Source organism: Medicago truncatula, chromosome 8 (genome assembly GCF_003473485.1).
Source record: "Medicago truncatula cultivar Jemalong A17 chromosome 8, MtrunA17r5.0-ANR, whole genome shotgun sequence".
NCBI lineage: Eukaryota > Viridiplantae > Streptophyta > Magnoliopsida > Fabales > Fabaceae > Medicago > Medicago truncatula.
The window spans coordinates 39,885,360-39,904,827 of record NC_053049.1 but is presented as its reverse complement, the minus strand read 5'-3'; the positions used below and the strand labels follow the sequence as shown (position 1 = coordinate 39,904,827).

Genomic DNA, 19,468 nt, shown 5'->3' with positions numbered 1-19,468 from the left:
AATAAAAAATAATATAGAGAGAGTTTGGATATCACTTATAGTAGAAAAAAAAAAAAAAAAAAAAAAAAAAAGGTGGTGACAAATAGACTTAGTTGGAGGATTGTGAGATCATCAAAGGTAAAGGAAGACTTAAAAAAAACTTTATGATAAACTATTAGAAAAGATTTAGAGACTAATGAGTTGAACCAAAATATTGTTTATGATAGAAGATTGTGACATAATTTTATCAATGTATCCAGCAAGTATGTGATTACAATAGTCGGACGAGGAAGCCCCTCATCCAAGTGGAGGATAGATGATGCCAAAACAGCCGAGTGAGGAAGATGATATTCTTTCTCAAAGCCACTAACTTAGAATGTGGGTTGTTGGATGCTCAAAATTGAATCAATTACATAGTGGCACTGGATAATGATGTTGTATCCACGACTTGCTGCTCTAAACACCAATAACGGCTCTGAGGATTGAGGAAACGAACACGGACGGTAGTGGAGTTACACTTAAAGAGATTGTGTCAACGAATCGTGTCGAGGGAAGGAGAAGTAGATGGGATGCCACAATCCCACTAACATGGGAATTAGGACGCATATTCACAAAAATTTGCCGAATATGGGGTTTGCACGGTAGGCCACGTTGTTTGTCAAATAGGCAATAGTTTCACTGTAAATATTTGTGCATACATAGTAATAAACACATACAATCAATCAAATAAGTTTATTTTGATAATTTATCCCTTTACCTTTTTACATTTATTTATGTATTTTTCAGTGTTGCTCAAAAATCTAAAACAACAATACCTAACTCTCAAATAGAGTAGTTAAGGAACCCACGGTTGGGAGACAAAATTTCTCCCTCAAAGCAAAGGAATCACAATTGAGAAATCTTAGCCGACCTCGATTAAGTTTAGCTACCATCAACAATATTTAATTTCCTGAATATGCTTTTTTTAAAATATTAATACGCTTTTAAAATTATACTTCGTATTCAAGTTGTTAGGCACAACACATGCCACCGAAAAAAGAATACATTTGTTGATATTCATTAGGAGTATAATTTGTCCTTTTAGTCCTTATTTGTCCATTTACCTCATTAGAACTATAGATAAAAATTACTCTTAATAAAAAGGGAACATGTCAATTTAATTATTATTTTGCACAACCAAATCATTCATTTTGCATGCCATATATACACACATTTTGCTTTCAACAGCTTTTTTTTGGTTAATTAGTTTTTTAAAGGAGTCAATTAGCTTAGTTGTCAGGGTCGTTCCTAGAGTTTTAGGGGTCTAAGGCATAATATGAGAAAATAACCTCTTATATAATACATTATAAAATTTGTTAGCTCATTGTTGTGATTTTATTAACTTTTCATTTCATTTTTTTTTCCACCTTCCACTACCCAATGAATGTTTTTTCAGACAACATCTGAAAATAAATCAAATACTCCATAGACACCTAAACAATGTTAAACTCATAACAACAATAATACATGATACAAAATTAGTGTTAAACTTTTTAGAGGAATCATAGATAAAAGAAATCCTTTGTATACCAGAAGTACATCATTCGATAATAATGGGCCCAAAAAAATATCACCAATTTTTTTGATAATAATTCTTTTGGCACATTATTAAGAACAACCACATTTTGTATAGGGAAGGTGTATATGGAAATTTGTGTGTTATAAGGGGTATATATAGCAAATCATGCCAAAAACACTAACAGACTTCAGCCCAACACATCATTATGTCAATGTTTGGGGCTTTTATATGAACTTTTCTATATATACCATCCATAAACAAAATATTTTTATATACACCCCCGCCATAAAAAAAAATTGGCTCCCCACCGGCAAGGGCCCTAGGCCATCGCACTCTTGCCTATGGCTTAGGGCCGGACCTGTTAGTTGCTAGATTCATAAACTTTAGTTATTGAGAAGGGTAGATTTCGGGGCTAAAACCCTGGTCCATGCATATAAAGTCTCCATTAGTTACTAACTGAGTTACATTTATGGGATCTTTCGATACTTTTAACGATCTTTTAAGTGATTTAACATTTTTTTACTAGTAAATGATAATTAAAAGTAGAAAATTCTTAAATAAATAAAATTTATATATATTATTGTTAGTAATTGAACTTTTTTTTTTTTAGGGAATCTTAGTAATTAAATTGTTAATATGTATAATAATGGTTGATGCAAAAACTAGAAGTGTAGGCTTGAAGGATTTCGACGGCGCTCATGCTAGTAGATAATTTATAGAAAAATGCTAACAGATATCGTTATGACAATTGCTCATGCTAGATCATCAATTTCTAAAAATGATGATTATTCAAGGGATTAATCATATTTTAAGCAAGTAATTGTAGAAAGATACATCTTGTCAAAGATGTGGTGCATTTGTTGAAAGTGATATACATACTCTTTGTGACTGTCCTATGGCAAAAAAAAATTGGAGGCACCTTAGTCCTACTTATCATAACGACTTCTACATGCAAGATTGTCAGCTTTGGTTCAAACGTCATACTGTTAGAGAAACAGGTACTAGGTTCATAGTAACATGCTATGAAATTTGGAGGAATAGAAATCAAGAGATTTTTCAAAATGTTAGGAAAGCTACTTGGGAGTCAGTAAATAACATAATATCCTACCATTCTTCCATGGTTCATGCTCTTGGCCCAACAAATAAACGCCATATGACCCGCTAGGTGCGTTGGAATCCTCCACCGGAAGACTTTATTAAAATCAGTGTAGACGGATCTTCTTTTGGTAATCCTGGTAATGCAGGTTTTGGAGGTCTTTTGAGAAACAATAGAGGGAATTGGATTCATGGTTTTTTCGGATCTTGCGGAAGAGCTACTAATTTGTTTGCTGAACTTTCAGCTATTTGGAAGGGTCTTCAGTTGGCGTGGAATACTGGTTATAGGTCTATCATCATGGAATCTGACTCTCAGGTAGCTTTGGATCTTATTGTTGATACTAAACAAAAGGATTTTCATCCTGATGCAACTTTGCTTTCTCTCATCAGGAAGCTTCCTTCTCTTCCATGGGTGGTCTCATTTAGTCATACTTTGAAAGAAGGGAACGAATGCGCTGACTGGTTTGCTAAATTTGGTGCAACTAATACTGAATCCTTGAAGATGTGGACTTCTCCTCCTCCTCAATTGGATATCATCATGCTTGCGGATACCTCTGGGGTATTTAGGCAGCGAATTGGCTAGTTTGGTTTTCTTGTCTTTTAATTTCCTCTTCATCAAAAAAATTGTAGAAAAAAGAAAAAAAGTACGATAGAGGAAATTTTTATATCTCATTGAATCGCATTATTTAACATTTTTACAAGGAACATTATTACAATTAATATTAATAATTAAATTATAGTATTTTTTAAAGAATAATTAAATTATATGAATACTTGGGATTCAGAACGCTAATATAGGTCTAACGGGCTGCGTCGTCTTAGAATTCAAAACGCGTGAAAGAAAGGAAAAACAAATCAAAACGTGTGGTATTAAATTGTGTGAGAAAAAAATATTTTTTTTTGGTCAAATATGTTTTTAGTCTCTATAAATATACAAATTTTTCGTTTTAGTCCCTCTAAAATTTTCCTTCAGCTTTTGGTCCTCAAAAAATTTTCCTTATTCACTTTTGGTCTCTCTTTTAAAGTAAACTCATATGTAGAATTCATATTTTTGAATAAAATTTTGCAGAAAAATTTATAATATTATAAAGACCTCTCCCAAAAAAAATTAGAATTTTTTACCAAAACATGAATTAAATATAAATTTTTATATGTTTGGTGGTAAAATAATCATATTTAATTTATGTTTTGTTAAAAAAATCTAAAAAAAAAAAATTGGGAGTGATTTTTACAATATTCTACACATTTCTGCAAAATTTCATTAAAAAATACAAAAATTTACTTAAAAATATGGATGAAAAGTAGTGATTGAAAATTTTATAGGGACTAAAAGTTGAAGGAAAATTTTAAAAGGACTAAAACGAAAGTTGATATATTTATAGGGACCAAAATCATATTTAACCCTTTTTTTTATCGGCAAATATTATTAAACGCCATCTCCGCAAGACGCAAGGATGGACGAAACATGATACAAATGATGCCGCATATAGACGGTACACCATAACCACTTAAAAAACCTCTGAGGATAATCTCACCAAACTACATCACCACCTAAAACAGACTCAAAAAAAAAAAAAAAAAAAAAAAAACAAGCACTGTAAACACAGTATCTAGCACCGCCCATCATCACTACTCATCCTCAAAGAACACCCTTAAAATAAAACTCTCAAGCCGAACCACATTTCTAAGAGCACATAACCGAAGGATCATGCAGCTATCAAAGAAGGGAAATGCCAATTTATTTATTAAAAAATTAAAAATTAATATATCTTTAATATTGATCATTTATTAGGGCACATGTTAACATGATCCACAAAAAGAAAGACATACTTGATGAGTAAGTATCCAAATAAAATGACATGTAGGCATGATGAAAGATATATTTGTGTAAAAGCAATTAATGTGATTTGGAATTAATATAATCATGTAGACGATGAGATTGACACTATCAAATTAGGTAGTTTTTTTTATCGAATGTCGACTTTAAAAAAAATATATCATTGAAAATTGTCTACAGTTTCTCCGGTGATTTCATGAGTTTGGGCTTGTTCTATTAATCTACCCTCCATTTACTACTTCATCGGTCCCTTTTTACAAGACCTTGTAACAAAAATCATTAAGTATTAAGAAAAACTGTTTGAGCAATATAAATTTGTCTAGAATGTGTGTGACTTGTTAAATTACTCTTTACGTATAGATACATTTAATATTAACCTTTCATATTACAAAACAAATTGATAGAATTAATAAGTGATATATTTTAAAAAAAAATGTATCTACAAATTTCTAGATGACCTTATATTTAGAGACATAACTTTTTTTTTAAAATGGTCTTAGAAGCAAGGACAAATTGGGAACGATAAACTGAAAAATTAGTGAGATAGTACATTAGTCGTATGGTCCATTTATTACAATGAGTCTCATTAATTTATCATTATGGAGGGATAAACAAATAGAATTAGACTCTCATTTCATCTCGTTAAACGCGGCCACGGCACTATAAATAAGAATTACTAGCCTCACTTTTTGTACATCACTCAATATCTCATTTTCAATTTCAATTCAGTCATTATTAAAACTAGAATTAGAATCTCCTTATCAATAATTTGATAATGATGAGATCAAGTTTTCTTTTGATTCTATCAATGCTAATTATCAGTACTCCATTGTTATCTGCACATAAGTTTAAGGTCGGTGGGAAAGATGGTTGGACAGTGAAAGCCTCGGGACACTATGAAGTCTGGGCTAGTAGAATCAAGTTTCTAGTCAGCGACACACTTAGTAAGAACAATCTGATTTTTTTATCTTATTTTTTCATCTCTAAATATCAAAACTTTATTTACATCATAATAAATTATTCTATTGATTTTTTTCCCTTATGAAACAGCCAAATTTTATGTATAATCAATATCAAAATAAAAACTTAGCAGAAAAAACATATGGGTTAAATGTATTTTTAATCCGACATTGGATCTTTTCATAAAAAAATAAAAAATAAAAAGCCATCGGATTTATTTTTTGGTTATGTATCCACTTTTCAGTATTATTTACTAGACAGCATCTATTGAGACTTTCTTTAGCGATTTAGTTTATAATTTGAATATACTAAAATGTAGATCAACAACTAAAAACAAAAACAAAAAATTGTTTAGATTATTAAAAAATTTATTCAATTGAAAAATTACTCTAAGAATTTTTTTCATAATGATGATGTGTTTTGGCATGCAGATTTCAAGTATAACAAACTAGTCGATTCACTATTGATGGTAAACAAACAAGCCTATGATTCATGCAACGTTACGAACCCAATTCGTAAGATGCATGGTGGAGATTCAACATTTTTGTTGGACAAACCGGGACACTTTTACTTCATCAGTGGAAATGTTAAACATTGCGTAAAGGGTGAAAAGTTGAGCCTTGTGGTTTTGTCCCACCAAGAACATCATGGACCATCGTTATCTCCAGTACCAGCAAATGCTCCAACATCAGGTGTGCACGACGGGATTGCTCTGGTATCAAGTGGTCACCACATGGTTGCTCCAGCGCCACATCATGATCATTCGGGTTTTACGAGGTTGAGTGGTTCTTTTGTGGTCTGTGTTGTGCTGGCTTTAATTTTAGATAGCTTTGTTTTTTAGAATGTTAATATTTTGGCATCTCCGAGAGGTGTTGTTTATGTTTATGTTTTTTTCTTGTTGTCATTGAATTTTCGTCTTGCTCCAATTTTTTATTTTTAGTTTGATGCCTTCTAAAACATGTTTTCTTTCGAATGTTTACTTTCATGGAATATAATTAGAAGAGTGCTAACAACACTCTCTTTTGAACATTCTTTTATTAGTTTAAATCATTGTGGGTCTATACTTTGAAAATTGAGCCCACACAAAATGGTGGGACATACAATAAAAGAGTGAGTGTTAACTGTTAAGGGTAGTGTTGAAAAGTGAGTGTTGCTAACATTACTCATATAATTAACTTTTGAGTAGTGATCTATGTACAACTTTTTGGTACAACTTCTATGACAATTTTGATTGTCTCTCATTTGATTGGTCAAAAATAATAGAGAGAAAAAAAGGAAGAGAGAGAATAAAAAGATAATGTGAGTATGAGAGAGAAAGTTGTCAAAAAATTGTTAGAAAATGGTTGTGCAAATATCATTTCTCTTAACTTTTACTTTGATAAGTGTTTACTTAATGACCAATTCTATCTGAAATAAATGAATGAATCAAATGAGATTTTTTTTTGGAGAGAAAATCAAATAATTCTATATTTATTTTTTTTAACTAGTGTCACATGGCCCTGGTTAGCATTTTCGTTTAAATATTAAGGGTGTGTTTGTTTCAAGTTTACCAAATTTATTCCTAGGAATAACATTCCTTGGAATATAAAGATGAGAATTTTATTCCAAGGAATTTAGGAAAAATATGTTTGGTTAGCTTTATAATATTCCTAGGAACCATAAAAATAGGGATTATAATAGGTAAACTATTTATGAATTTATTCCCATCTCCATGGGAACTTTATTCCCACCCTTTTCCTTGGGAAATTTTTTCTATTCCCAGGAACATTTTATACCCGGGAATAAAATTTAGTAAACTTGTAACAAACATAGGCATATACATTCCAATCATTTTATTCCCGGGAATCAACAATTATAACTTGAAACAAACACACCCTAAAGATTGGTAGTTTTGTTCATAAATTATAGTTCAATTGATAAAAATGGTGAAATTATTAAATTGTAGGTTGCGATAAAGTTAGAACTCCTCACCTTGCATGTACGAGTTCTTAAGTGGTTATGGTAATTTTGTCTATTGAGAAAAAATGTATTATTATAATTTTATTTTAAGGGAAATACCGGCTTATTGCCAAATGTTTTTCTAGTAGTAAATACTATAAATTGATTTTTTTTTTTTGGTCAAGTAGCCTAGTGGTTAGAGCTCACACAATTTAATTATGGAGAGTGGAGTGTCCGGGGTTCGAACCCCAAATGCGATATCCCTACCAATTGAGCTAAACTCACCGAGATTAAATTGACTATTTCTAATAATTTTAAATTAACTTCTTTAGAAAAAGTGAAATATTCAATTTGAAATGAGTTTTGTTAAAAAAACGATTTTACATTTATTACTCTATTAAAATAAATTCATTAATTTTAGGTTTGGCCATTAGTGATCGAAATATATGTATGGAAAGGAATCACAACCTGAGAGAAAATATCATTAACATTATGTCCAATCAAATCAAATAAATAATTATGATTATTGATATCTCAATAATTGTTTTTAGAGAAAGCAACTTCTTAAACTATATAAGAATTGCTATAGTGGTAAAAAAAAATATATATAAAAAAAAAAAAAAAAAACGAGTCTTAAATTTATATAGGTTGAGTTCGAAGTTCCACCCAACCTTGCTTGGTCTATACTCTACACAGTAAATAATATATGATATGATTATATATTTTATGTGCGAACTCAATATTTATAAACGTAACTATAGAAGAGACTAATTTTGAGTTGGATAAATGATTTTGAGTTGGATAAATGATTTGTTTGAATTGACTTATCTTTAAGTTTATTAAAAATAATTTATAAAAATAAATAAACTGTTTTGCATAAGCTCAAAAATGAGTCAATTCAAATGGACTTAAAATCGCAATATGTAAAAATACTCTTCCTCATAATTAAGTTACCCTAATACATGATAAGTGTCTTACAATATTAATTTTTTACAGGATTCAATATTAATGTTATAAACACATTTCGGTTGTATTTATGCACTATTTTTCCGAGACATAAAATAATATAAATTTTCATGAAATCATGTTTACTGTATTTAATATTTTTGTTTTTATATGGTTATCAAATATATTCCAATTTCTAATTCACTACAACTATATTTATTTTTTGTCAGATCGTTTGTTTAAACTTGATTAAATTTTCAACCAAACAATTGAATTCTAGTGGTTTATGAGCTCTATCAGTAACGAATTATTCAAGAGAACCGGAATTTGATTCTCAATTAGAACAATTATGAACTAAACTTTACTTATGTTCCAGCCGAACTCCGAATTACCAAATTTCCTTTCCGCTGTGAACTAGAGGGTTAACACCGAAAAAAAAAAATAACTAATTTTTTTTTTTAAAGTACGAGGATGGGAGAATATATTTTTAATTAAATTGACACTGATGACAATTTTACGATGGTCTCGAGGAGATTTAAATTTTGTAACTTGAAATAAGCTATTACCACTAACACCTCAAGTGTAGGTAATGTAATATTTCTTCTTAAAAATGTTGTAATAATAATAATAATAATAAAAATAAAAATAATAATAATAATAATAATAATAATAAAAATAATAGTAGTAGTAGTAATAGTAATAATAATAATAATTAAGTTTATTGAGTAATGTAATATTTCTTCTTAAAAATGTTGTAATAATAATAGTTAAGTTTATCGCGGTTAATGAGTTTGTTAACAGGTCAAGCCATGATAATAGGAGGATCCATTGGTTCAAAACACATGTATGCACGTTGTCATTAGAGTCTTGCATATAGCAATATAGAGTATGTGGTTTGAACTCCGATCCAACTGAGTTGTGCGGAAACAAGGAAACAACACTTTATTTATATTGAAAAAGATATTGCAAGTCAGTTTAACTTAGAGACCATTATCAATGAGTTTGAGTCTTTGAAAGATCATCGAGTTTGACTTCCATAAATAGTTACTATCAATTTTTATATCCTTTATTGTTGTTTTTTTAATTACAATCCTCTATTTTGTTGTTGCTTTTTTTGGTACAATCTGTTATTGTTGTTTTTTGGTTTAATTTGTTTTTCTTTGTTTTAAGTATATTTTGTGCTCTTTTGGTGGATCGGAGGTTGAGAGATTGTGGAAGCTGCATGTTCATTCGGTTAAGAGTTTTTCGAATGTGGCTCAGTTTGGATGTTGAAGTCAGAGAGTTTTTTGAGGGGTGTTCTTTGGGGGTGAGTAGTGATGATGGGTGGTTGTGGATACTGTGTTTACAATGTTTGTTTCTGTTAAGGTGTCTGTCTTAAGTGGTGATGGGTTTTGGTGGGTTTATCTTCATGGGCTTTGTTTGGGGGTTATGGTGTACCGTCTATATGTGGCACCATTTGTATCTTGTTTCGTCCATACCTTGCGTTTTGCGAGGATGGCGTTTAATAATATTTGCCGTTTAAAAAAAAGTGTATTTTATGAAGTGTCCTCGTGAGCTTAACTCAGATGATTGGGACAATATAATATATGCAAGGTCGGCCAGCATCAAAAAAAATGTATTTTATTAAGCACATTTTATATAAGTAATATTTATGGTGATTTTTTTCTTCTCATTGGTTAAAAATACTGTTAATTTTAAAATAATTAAAATAAAAAATAATAATTTGTGACCACCTCATAGCTTCAAGTTGTGTGTGTCATGCAACGTATGATAGAACAAGCTGATCACGCACAACACATCCATGGGGAGCAAAAGAAATCTCGGAGAATCAGAAAAAGTTCCAACACAATTAGCATAGCATAAAGCAAGTGATTAGCATATTTAATTATGAAAACTGCAGTGCAGTAATAGTATTTTGAATTATAGGAGAGAGAAAGAAACAAACAGAAAACACTATCTAATCATTACTCTAATAGTCTTATTATATATAGCAGCTAGCTAGTAAAATAATCCTCCAGGCAAACCATGTCCAAATTGCAACAATATTGCAGACTTAGGGTTTCTGTTCTGCTTCTAGGGTTTCAAATACTACAAACGTTGTTGCTCTATCCATATACTTGACCTCTTTTTTCCTATTTTCATTTATCAAGACTTTCAATATACTGATCTTTAATTTGTTATCTAATCCTTTTCTGCTTCTCCCATCGGATATCCAATAATTCAAATGTAAATTTATCTTATAGCTATAGTTATATATACAAGTTGCTAATTAATTAATTAGTTTAGATTCTACTGAAAGATTTGAAGCTATATAATTGATAAATCAAAATACATAAAGAAACAATTAATTATATAGGCATCAATATTATATATGACAAACTTATAACCATCCATATATCTTAATAATTTTTTTCCTTGTAAAAAAACAAAAAAAGCTTACCATCAATATATAGGGTGATATATATATCTCAATTATAAGAATCTTGTTGCTTGACACAAGCACCTTGATCTGCTTGAGTAGTCCCTTTAATTTGGTAATTTTTCTTCTTCTTTTTCTTCTTCTTATATGGGATCCCTCTTGCCTTTTGCTGACTATCCTTCACCTCACGAAGGTAAACCCGAATAGCTCCTCCGGCAAAGGGGTTAGTCTCCGATGATCCACCGTTCTCTTCGTAGGCAGCTCGAAGGCGTCCGATGAGTGCATCAAGACTTCCCCAAGCTTGCTTGAGAGGACAAGCACAAGGTGCAGGTGGGGTAGGTTGTCCAAAGAAGATGCAACCTTGAAAGTGAACCTTAGTCTTACCAAATTGATCAAGGTAACGAAGAAAATCAAGAACATGGTTGAAGTTACAGTGTGATAGTGGAACTAGTGGATTTTGACTCTTGAGATATTGATTAAAGGTGTTCCAATCTCTACGTTTTTGAGATTCATACCTGCTTAGTGGTTGTTGTTGCTGATGATGATTGGATTTGGAAGAAGATGGGTGAAGAGAAGAGTTTTCGATTTGGGAAGAGGAAGAAGACATGTTTTGTGGTTGACAGGGTAAGGTGAAAGAATGAATGTATTGTATTGGTGTTGGTGTTGGTGTTGGTGCAGTGGAGAAGGAGAAACAAAGATGAAAATCACGACTTGTGGTCTTTTGAAAGGACCTAACGTGGGGCCTATGTCTAAGTGCTTTTCTTCTCATCGTATCTTTATTTCTATTTTTTTTTAATAATATATAACCGGAGCTAAACAACATGAAAAAAAATGGTAAAATTCATATCAAAATATCAAGTTAAGAAACATTGAGTGTAATTTTGCCAACAATTTAATAATATACGCTTGGATCTTTAAACATCAAATCTAAATTCATATCAAAATATGAGCGAATGATCTAGATTTGACCACTAAAAAGCTCGTATTGAAATAAAATCATAAATTTAAATCCTAAAAATTCATATGAAAATTGATTTAGATTTCCAAATATATGACTATATATCTTAAATAAATAATTCTTTTTATAAGTTCCTTTCAAATTTTTAAATGCATTAATTGTTTTTCTACAAAAATATATATAATTATTTGTATTTTTTTTATTATAACAAAACGATATTCATTCACTCAAATTGATAGAGCACCCAAGTTAATATTTGTACTTACTCTTTTCTAAAAGGTATCTGGTTTGCTTGTGTTTGGATTATATGGAAGGATCGGAATGACCGCCTCTTTAATAATGTGACTTCAAATTCTTAAGCTCTTTTAGAGAAAGTTAAGTTACATTCATTTTTGTGGGGAAAGGCAAAACACCCTCACTTCAGTTTTTGTTATTATGATTGGTGGACACATCCGTTGATATGTATGGGTAGAGCTGTCAAAATGGGCCGGGCCGTAAGGGCCGGCCCGAAAGCCCGAATAAAATGTAGGGCTTGGGCCGAATAATTGGAGCCCGAAATTTGAAGAGGGCTTTTTAGCCCGGCCCGTAAAAGCCCTTGGCCCGTTAGGGCTAGCCCGTCCGGGCTCCGGGCTGCCCGGAAGCCCGCAAAAAATACAACTTTTTTTTTTTTTTTAATGTTACTATGGATAATTGTTATTATCTTGGATCAATCTTAATTTATCTTTTGTTCACTATTAACCTATTTGTGTATATTTAAGTTATTATGTTCAATCCTTAAAGAAAGGGAAGGAAAAAAAAAAAAAACTGATACGGGCCCGGGCTGGCCCGTTAGCCCGGCATATTTATGTATGTTTCGTACTTAAAAGAATGGAAAAGGGAAGAAAAAAATACGGGCCAGGGCTGGCCCGTTAGCCCGGGAGCCCGTATAGGGCCGGGCTCGGGCTCATTTTTTGCAGCCCATATTCAAACTGGGCTTTTTAGCCCGGCCCTTAAAAGCCCTTGGCCCGGCCGGGCCGGGCCTAAACGGGCCGGGCCGCCCGTTTTGACAGCTCTATGTATGGGTGTTTACCATTAATTATTTTTGACTTTGTAAACTTGGATCAGTGAATCACTTTTTGCACGCCTTGTGCAAGGTGCATCACCGTTGTTATTAATATACATAATTTTTGTTTGTGAAAAAAAAAACGACAAAATATCTACAAATAATATGATAAAATTAAAGTCACTGAAATACTCATGTCTTTGTATCTTCAACGTTAACGTCCAAATCATTAATTGAATAACCGATCTTTCAATATGAATCAAATAAACACGTAACAAGACAAACAATCAAACAACACCGCACAAGGCAACATATAATACAACGCCGCACTCAGACAACAAAATCACGAAGAAAAAACTAAAATCAATATAAAAATTACTTATTTAAATTGAAATAGAGATAAGAAAATGAGGAAGGGATATTTCAAGTAAAAAATTGACTTGAAACCACCCCATTCAATAAAGAAATTGGCAGAGACAACATGAGAAAAATAAGACCGGCTTATTGATTTAATATTGAAAATAAATTTGCAATTATTCATCCAATTCTTTTGTATATTTTGTAACCAACGACTCAAATACAATACTATAATGAAAAGATAATTTAACCCTCTCTTTTTAATAGGTAACTTGAAGAAACAATACAATAATTAACAAATTTAATACTACGGTAAATTTTCTTAAAAATACATAAAACGTTATTGTTTATCCTTATTGTAAGAAACATATATAAATGACAACCGTTGTTTTTCCTCTTCTTTTGAGACAAAAGCAACGGAGAAAGAAAAATTAAATGTGATTTTTTATATAAAATGGTTGTACAAATATCATTTCTCTTTTGATAAATTTTATTAATATATTTTTTTTAAAAATGAAATATTGTTTTTAATCTTTACTTCTTCTTATTATAAAATTCTTTTTTTACTAAAAGTGGTAAAAACCCACCTTTGAATAATTACCGAGAGGTTAATTTTAGATACATCATATACTACTGTATTTTGAATGTTTTATTTTTTTAAACAGAATTTAGAGTGAATTTCTTTGGTCTTTATAATCTAACTTTTTGTTTCTTATAAATAGGAATAAAGAGAGCAATATGATAGGACGAAGAATAATAAAAATGCAATCACACCAATCATCATTTTTCTCAATAAGCATTATTGTGATCACTTGGTAATGGTTTACATAGGACCCTTTCCTTGATTTTGTCTAATCATGTGGGAACCAATTCATTCATTACTTGGCAACTTGCTGCGTACGTATATAGTCCAAGAATATATTATATCATCACCATATCTATTTTCTATCAATGACCCGCTCCATTCTAAATCTTTAGTAAATTTTAATACGATTAATTCATAAACACCGATAGTGTAAAAAAATATTACACTAGCAGGCAATAATCATAAGCCTTCAATCACTAACAAAGTTTGTTGGCAAAACCTTAATATATTAAAGAGCAAGGTTGTCTACTATGGATCCAACTCAAAAATGGATATTGCCGTATTTAGTACATTTTAGTAAAATATTGATTTTGCTCCTGAATTTTTTTTAGTATTAAAAATTATGTTTTATTAAACATGGTAAAAGTTATTCTTTTGAAAAGTTCATAATAAACGCAACAATCAACATACAAGTTCGATATGGAATGAAGGGAGTTTTTTATAAGCCACTTTTTTCATTTTTATTTATATTTTTTGAAAATTGATAGTATATTTATTAGGTCTATTTTGTTTATATATATATTTCTTAAATGCTCTTTTTGGCGTGGATTGAAATTGCTTGTAGGAATATTTATTGGTGGTGGAATAATTCACTCATAGAGGCATATATTTTAAGAACTTTTTCTGCTTGATTGTTCATGGGTTCTCTGTCTTTTATGGCTCTTTTGAAAGTTTACTCGAATGAGTATAAAATGCATGAAGTAGCAGAGATACCTTGGACCCCTGTTTAGAAGTTTTCAGCTCTAAAAATGTCAGGTTTGAGTTGTCCTTGTATGAATTGACAAATGGATATCATCATGCTGGACCCCAACATTCAAGCAGTAAGCTTTTAATTCCTTAAAAAAAAAAAAAAAAAAAACAGTAACCTTTTAATAAAAAGTGATCTATATATTGCGATTCGCTTGTATCGTTGAAGCCTTAGGTTAAATTTGCCCTCAAAAGAATTTAAAGTAGGATACGATTTTATAAATTATATCTTTTATAAAAAAAATATATATAAAAAAAACTGTCTCCTGTGTCCTACATAAATAATCCATTTGTAAAAAAAATACTATCTTAAAATAGTGATCCATTTCATTGAATTTTTTTTCAATTATACACTAATTTTATCACTCTCAATTCAATATCTTCATTTTATATTTATGATAATGACGAATATACCAACACTTGAGAATGACACTTGAATGCTTCTTTCTCTTTTACTTATATAATTTTTTTAATAAGTGTGAAATAATCAAATAACTCAATTATTTTGAGACGAAGAGAGTATATATGGTGCGTCTATGTCTCTCTCATTAAGTACTGCATGATGTTACTTGTGGGTTTTCTTTTTCATTTTTACCATTTAATTTTAATGTCAAATAAGTTTTTTTTTTAAACGTGGTTAAATAAGTCTTTTTTTTTTTTAGATAGACGAAATGACAAAGTCATTATAAACTTATACACAAAAGTGGAGGTACCGGAGTTCAAACCCCGGTCATGGCATCCGGCCTAACAATTTCGGCATTTTGCCAGTTGAGCTATAACTTGTGGATAAATAAGTCTTTTTTTATAAAGAAAATTAAATAAGTTTTTGATCGCTATGAATATTTTATTTTTCATTTTTGGAATCTCAATTTCAATTACATTCGTTGGAATCTCTCTTAGAAGCACTCCTTCTGCTAAAGGTCTTCCTCGATAGCGGAAGGAGGGGATGGGCAGGGCGGATCTACATCATGTTCATGTGTGCCTATAGCTACACATGATTTTTTTTTTTTAAAAATATATTTTTTTTAGCAACGGAAATAGTGACTGAAAATTCAGTCGATGAGGTAAAAATTGGTCTCTAATTTGTTTAACGACATAAATAGTGATAGAAAATTCAGTTGTTAAAGTATAAAATATTAAAAATCGATCGTTATTTTGATTTCTATTTATTTAGCCACACTTGAAATGCATTCCTAGATCCGTCCCTAGGGATGGGTGAATGGTTGAGGATGATACGTCAACCTATGAGTACGAGCACGAAAGGGAGAGTCCCTAAACTAATGTGAAGAGTTTTCTTCAAGGAACAGATAGTTGATGGTCTGCATGCCACTAGACCTTGTCCTCTACACATGAATCAAGGGAGTTTCATATTATTATTCTTCTTCTAAAAAAGAAAGAATTCTTGCTTTCTTTTAGCCTAGAAACGTGTTTGGAGAACAAACAATTAGCAAGAAAATTCAGAAAACCATAAAAGATGGAATATGAATGTGAAAATTACCCTTTTTGGCAGCTTAAGAGGTTTGAATCCAGGTGTTAGGCTTGGTATACCAATATTATACAAACCTCTTAAGTTTTTTTTTGTTTTTTTTTTTTATCTATACCGTTATACAATAAGCAATTCCAAATTTAGTTATTGGTAACTATTTTTTTGTCCAACTTTTTCTTTCAAAAGTTACCCTTATTAACTCAATTCATTTTACAATTTTAATATAAACCTAAACCATAATTGGGAAATGGGAACTCAAAAACTAATTGTTCTATTTTAGTTGAACATTTATCTATCACAAACTTGTCCTTCCAATTTTAAATATAAGCAAAACTCAAATGTATTAAGTTTATTTATTTTTTAAATTGTGGAAGGGAAAATTTTATTTTTTTAAACTGATACTAAAGATTTTTTTACAACCATCTTGAGGTGATTTGAACTATGCACCATTGTACCATAATGTTGCATAGTCAAACTCTTATCATTGAACTAACACGTGAAATGTTAATGTATTAAGTTCAAAGTTAGATCAAATACGCTTGACTCTTTGCTTATATAGTTGAGCAATGCTAAATCCCACGAAGGAATTTCTATGCGAAACACGAAATAGCAGTATTTCATATCAATCTCTTTCTTTTTTGTTTAAACAAAAAAAAATTAAATTAGTGTTTGGCGGAAAACATGGGTGGGTTTGTGATATTCTTGGTTTTCGTTGATCAAGCTTTTGTGGGAACAAGCATAATCCTATATAGTTTATTTTTTTTACAATGCTTTTCTTAACAGAGTATTATATACACGCAATTGCAAAGATTAATTCCTTGAGTAAGGCAGAACCACAATATATGATGAAAATCTCTCTCAGGAGATTTAATATTATGCATTCCCATTTGGAAGGCTCTATACATTACAATGCTTATATTTAATTTTAGAGTTAGATATTTTTTTCTTTCAAACTGAAACTTAAATTGTAACCAAAAATAAAAAATTCAAACTTAAATTTAAAATCCGATGAATTTAATGTTGAGGTGAAGTTTCAATAAATTTGGATAATATAGATTTTTTTTTTTTGTACAAAAGAGGGTCAAAACCCAAAGAGAAAGAAAACTAAGAAATTAAAAGGACGTTCCTAGGCATGCAAGCCCCGGAAATATAATCAAACAAAAGACTCTGAAGCTCACTAGGGGGATTCTCCATAATATGAAGATCTAGAGAATCCATCGAAATGTTGTAATTAGCAAGCCAATCTGCACTTCTGTTGCCTTCACGCCAAGTATGGGTAATTTTGACCGTCCAACTCAAACTCAAAAGCTGTCGAATACGCTTGACCAAGGTAGGAGTCGTTCCACCAAAATTGCAAATTTGGATAATATAGATATGATAAAACATAAATAAACAAATTAAATTAGATATTATACAATAATATGTTTTTTTCTAAGAAACTAAAATAGAATATATTACCACAAACCATGAAGTCTTCCAAGCACAAGAAACGTCAAAAAACATACTACTATGGACAATAGTAGCAATTACATAAAAAAAAAATTGGAAAAAAATCACAAACCGAAGGAAACAAGTTGGTCACTAAACAAAAGCTAAGCATATTAGGGGATTAAGCCATCAAAAGTGTTAGTCAAAAGCGAAGGCAATATATTTCGCTTTCAACCATCAAAAGATTGTAAATTAATTTTGTCAAAAAATGTAATGTTTCCTCCTTATGCTTGAAAATTCTAGAATTTCTTTCTTTCCATATAACCCAAACGGTTGATAGCCAAATTAATTGTAGAATTGAGGTAAAATTTTTTGAGAACCCACCTAAACAATTGAATTGAAGTCAACGATCCAAAATACGCGTTGGAGTAACCGTGACAAAATCTGGCCAACGAGAAACAAAAGACCAAACTTAAAAAAAAAAAAAAATCATACTTTAAAAACAAATGATTCACATCATCTTGATAAGCACAACTGCCCACCCACAATTGCTCTTCATTATGAAGAACTCGTCTCCTTACTAAATTATATGTTGTAGAAATGGGATAACGGAGAATTCACCATGCAAAAAGGCACACTTAGGAATGCCAGATAATACTATTGTTCTCTGGAATATTAACATAACACGTCGAGAGCAAGTAGAAATAAACACTACTAACTTTATATTTTTTTAGACGCATGTAAATACCTAATCCATCCCTCTTCCATGTTAGCTTGCAAAACAATAGAATTTAACAAGGCACAACACTCTCCCATATGTTCTTCCTCTCTAGCCAATAACCTCCTCCTCCACTTCCACGTCTCTCCCCCCTTACCCTAACCTAAAACACACATTTATGGCCTCCGCCACCAACTTCTTCTTAGCTGGAACAAATAGGTGACTGAACCTACCTTTAAAGCCCCTCCTTCCAACCACGAATATCTCCAAAACAACGTCGAAGATCCATTCCCCACCTCACGAACTATGCTGTCTTCAATCAATCTCTCCGCCCCTTCACCCACACCTTCTCCTATGACTTTCATATTATTCCACCAAATAGAATTCATCATCCCACCATCACTAATCCTTCCCCCCAGGGGCGGTTCTAAGGCCCGGCGACCCCGGGCACTCGGCCGGGCTCCGGGCCAAATTTTTTGCAATTTCTTGTGTAAATCTCTATGAATTTCTTATATAAACCCCTATAAATTGGGCAATTTCTTTACATTTTTTATTATTTGCTTGCAATTTCTTATGTACACCCTATAAATGTGTTGCAAATTTTTTTTTGCCCGGACTTTAGAATATTCCTGGCTCCGCCACTGCTTCCCCCTTCCTCCCATATCGAGCAGCTAAAACCTTATACCATAAACACACGTTCCTCCTTCAACCTCGAGCACCATTTACCAAGCAAAGCCAAATTAAACTCCCTTATTCTTCTCATCCCTAATCTTTCATTCTCCTTTTCAAACAAGTGATTTCCCATTTAATCAACGTAATTACGATAACATATATAGTTAAAAACAAATAAAGAATAAAAGAAAAGAATAAACATATAGGCGGTCAATGCACTATGCTAGTCAAAGAATAAAGTTTGTTTCAAAGTGAATAATTAGAATTAGAGTAAATAAAAAGGATTTGTTTTAAAATTGGATAAAATTTGAAGTATTTTACTTTAAAAAAAATTAGAAAATCATATTTTTAAATTTCAAAAGATAAAATTATCATTTTTAATTTAAAAATAAAATTGTATTAAACGAATTATTTAATAACAAAATAATATATAAATTAGATTAATTTATTTTGAAGGAGAAATA

At 31.1% G+C, this 19,468-nt stretch overlaps 2 protein-coding genes across 2 annotated transcripts; one reads left to right on the top strand and one right to left on the bottom strand.

Moving 5' to 3' along the window:
* The first annotated feature begins 5,277 nt into the window (after positions 1–5,277).
* Positions 5,278–6,270, top strand: LOC11417995 (mavicyanin). Its single transcript, XM_003629723.3, has 2 exons — positions 5,278–5,413; positions 5,861–6,270. Exons 1-2 carry the CDS (start codon positions 5,278–5,280, stop codon positions 6,268–6,270), a joined length of 546 nt encoding a protein of 181 aa, XP_003629771.3.
* A 4,371-nt stretch (positions 6,271–10,641) lies between these two features.
* On the bottom strand, positions 10,642–11,435 carry LOC11410358 (protein LIGHT-DEPENDENT SHORT HYPOCOTYLS 10). Its single transcript, XM_003629722.4, has one exon. It carries the CDS (start codon positions 11,336–11,338, stop codon positions 10,781–10,783), a length of 558 nt encoding a protein of 185 aa, XP_003629770.1. The 5' UTR covers positions 11,339–11,435; the 3' UTR covers positions 10,642–10,780.
* Positions 11,436–19,468: the final 8,033 nt, after the last annotated feature.

Bases quoted from the DNA above. Each gene is read 5' to 3' on its own strand.
- LOC11417995 (XM_003629723.3), top strand. From the start codon at position 5,278: ATGCTAATTATCAGTACTCCATTGTTATCTGCACATAAGTTTAAGGTC. The intron at 5,414-5,860 runs GTAAGAACAATC...TTTGGCATGCAG, and splicing joins TCTAGTCAGCGACACACTTA to ATTTCAAGTATAACAAACTA.
- LOC11410358 (XM_003629722.4), bottom strand. From the start codon at position 11,338: ATGTCTTCTTCCTCTTCCCAAATCGAAAACTCTTCTCTTCACCCATCT.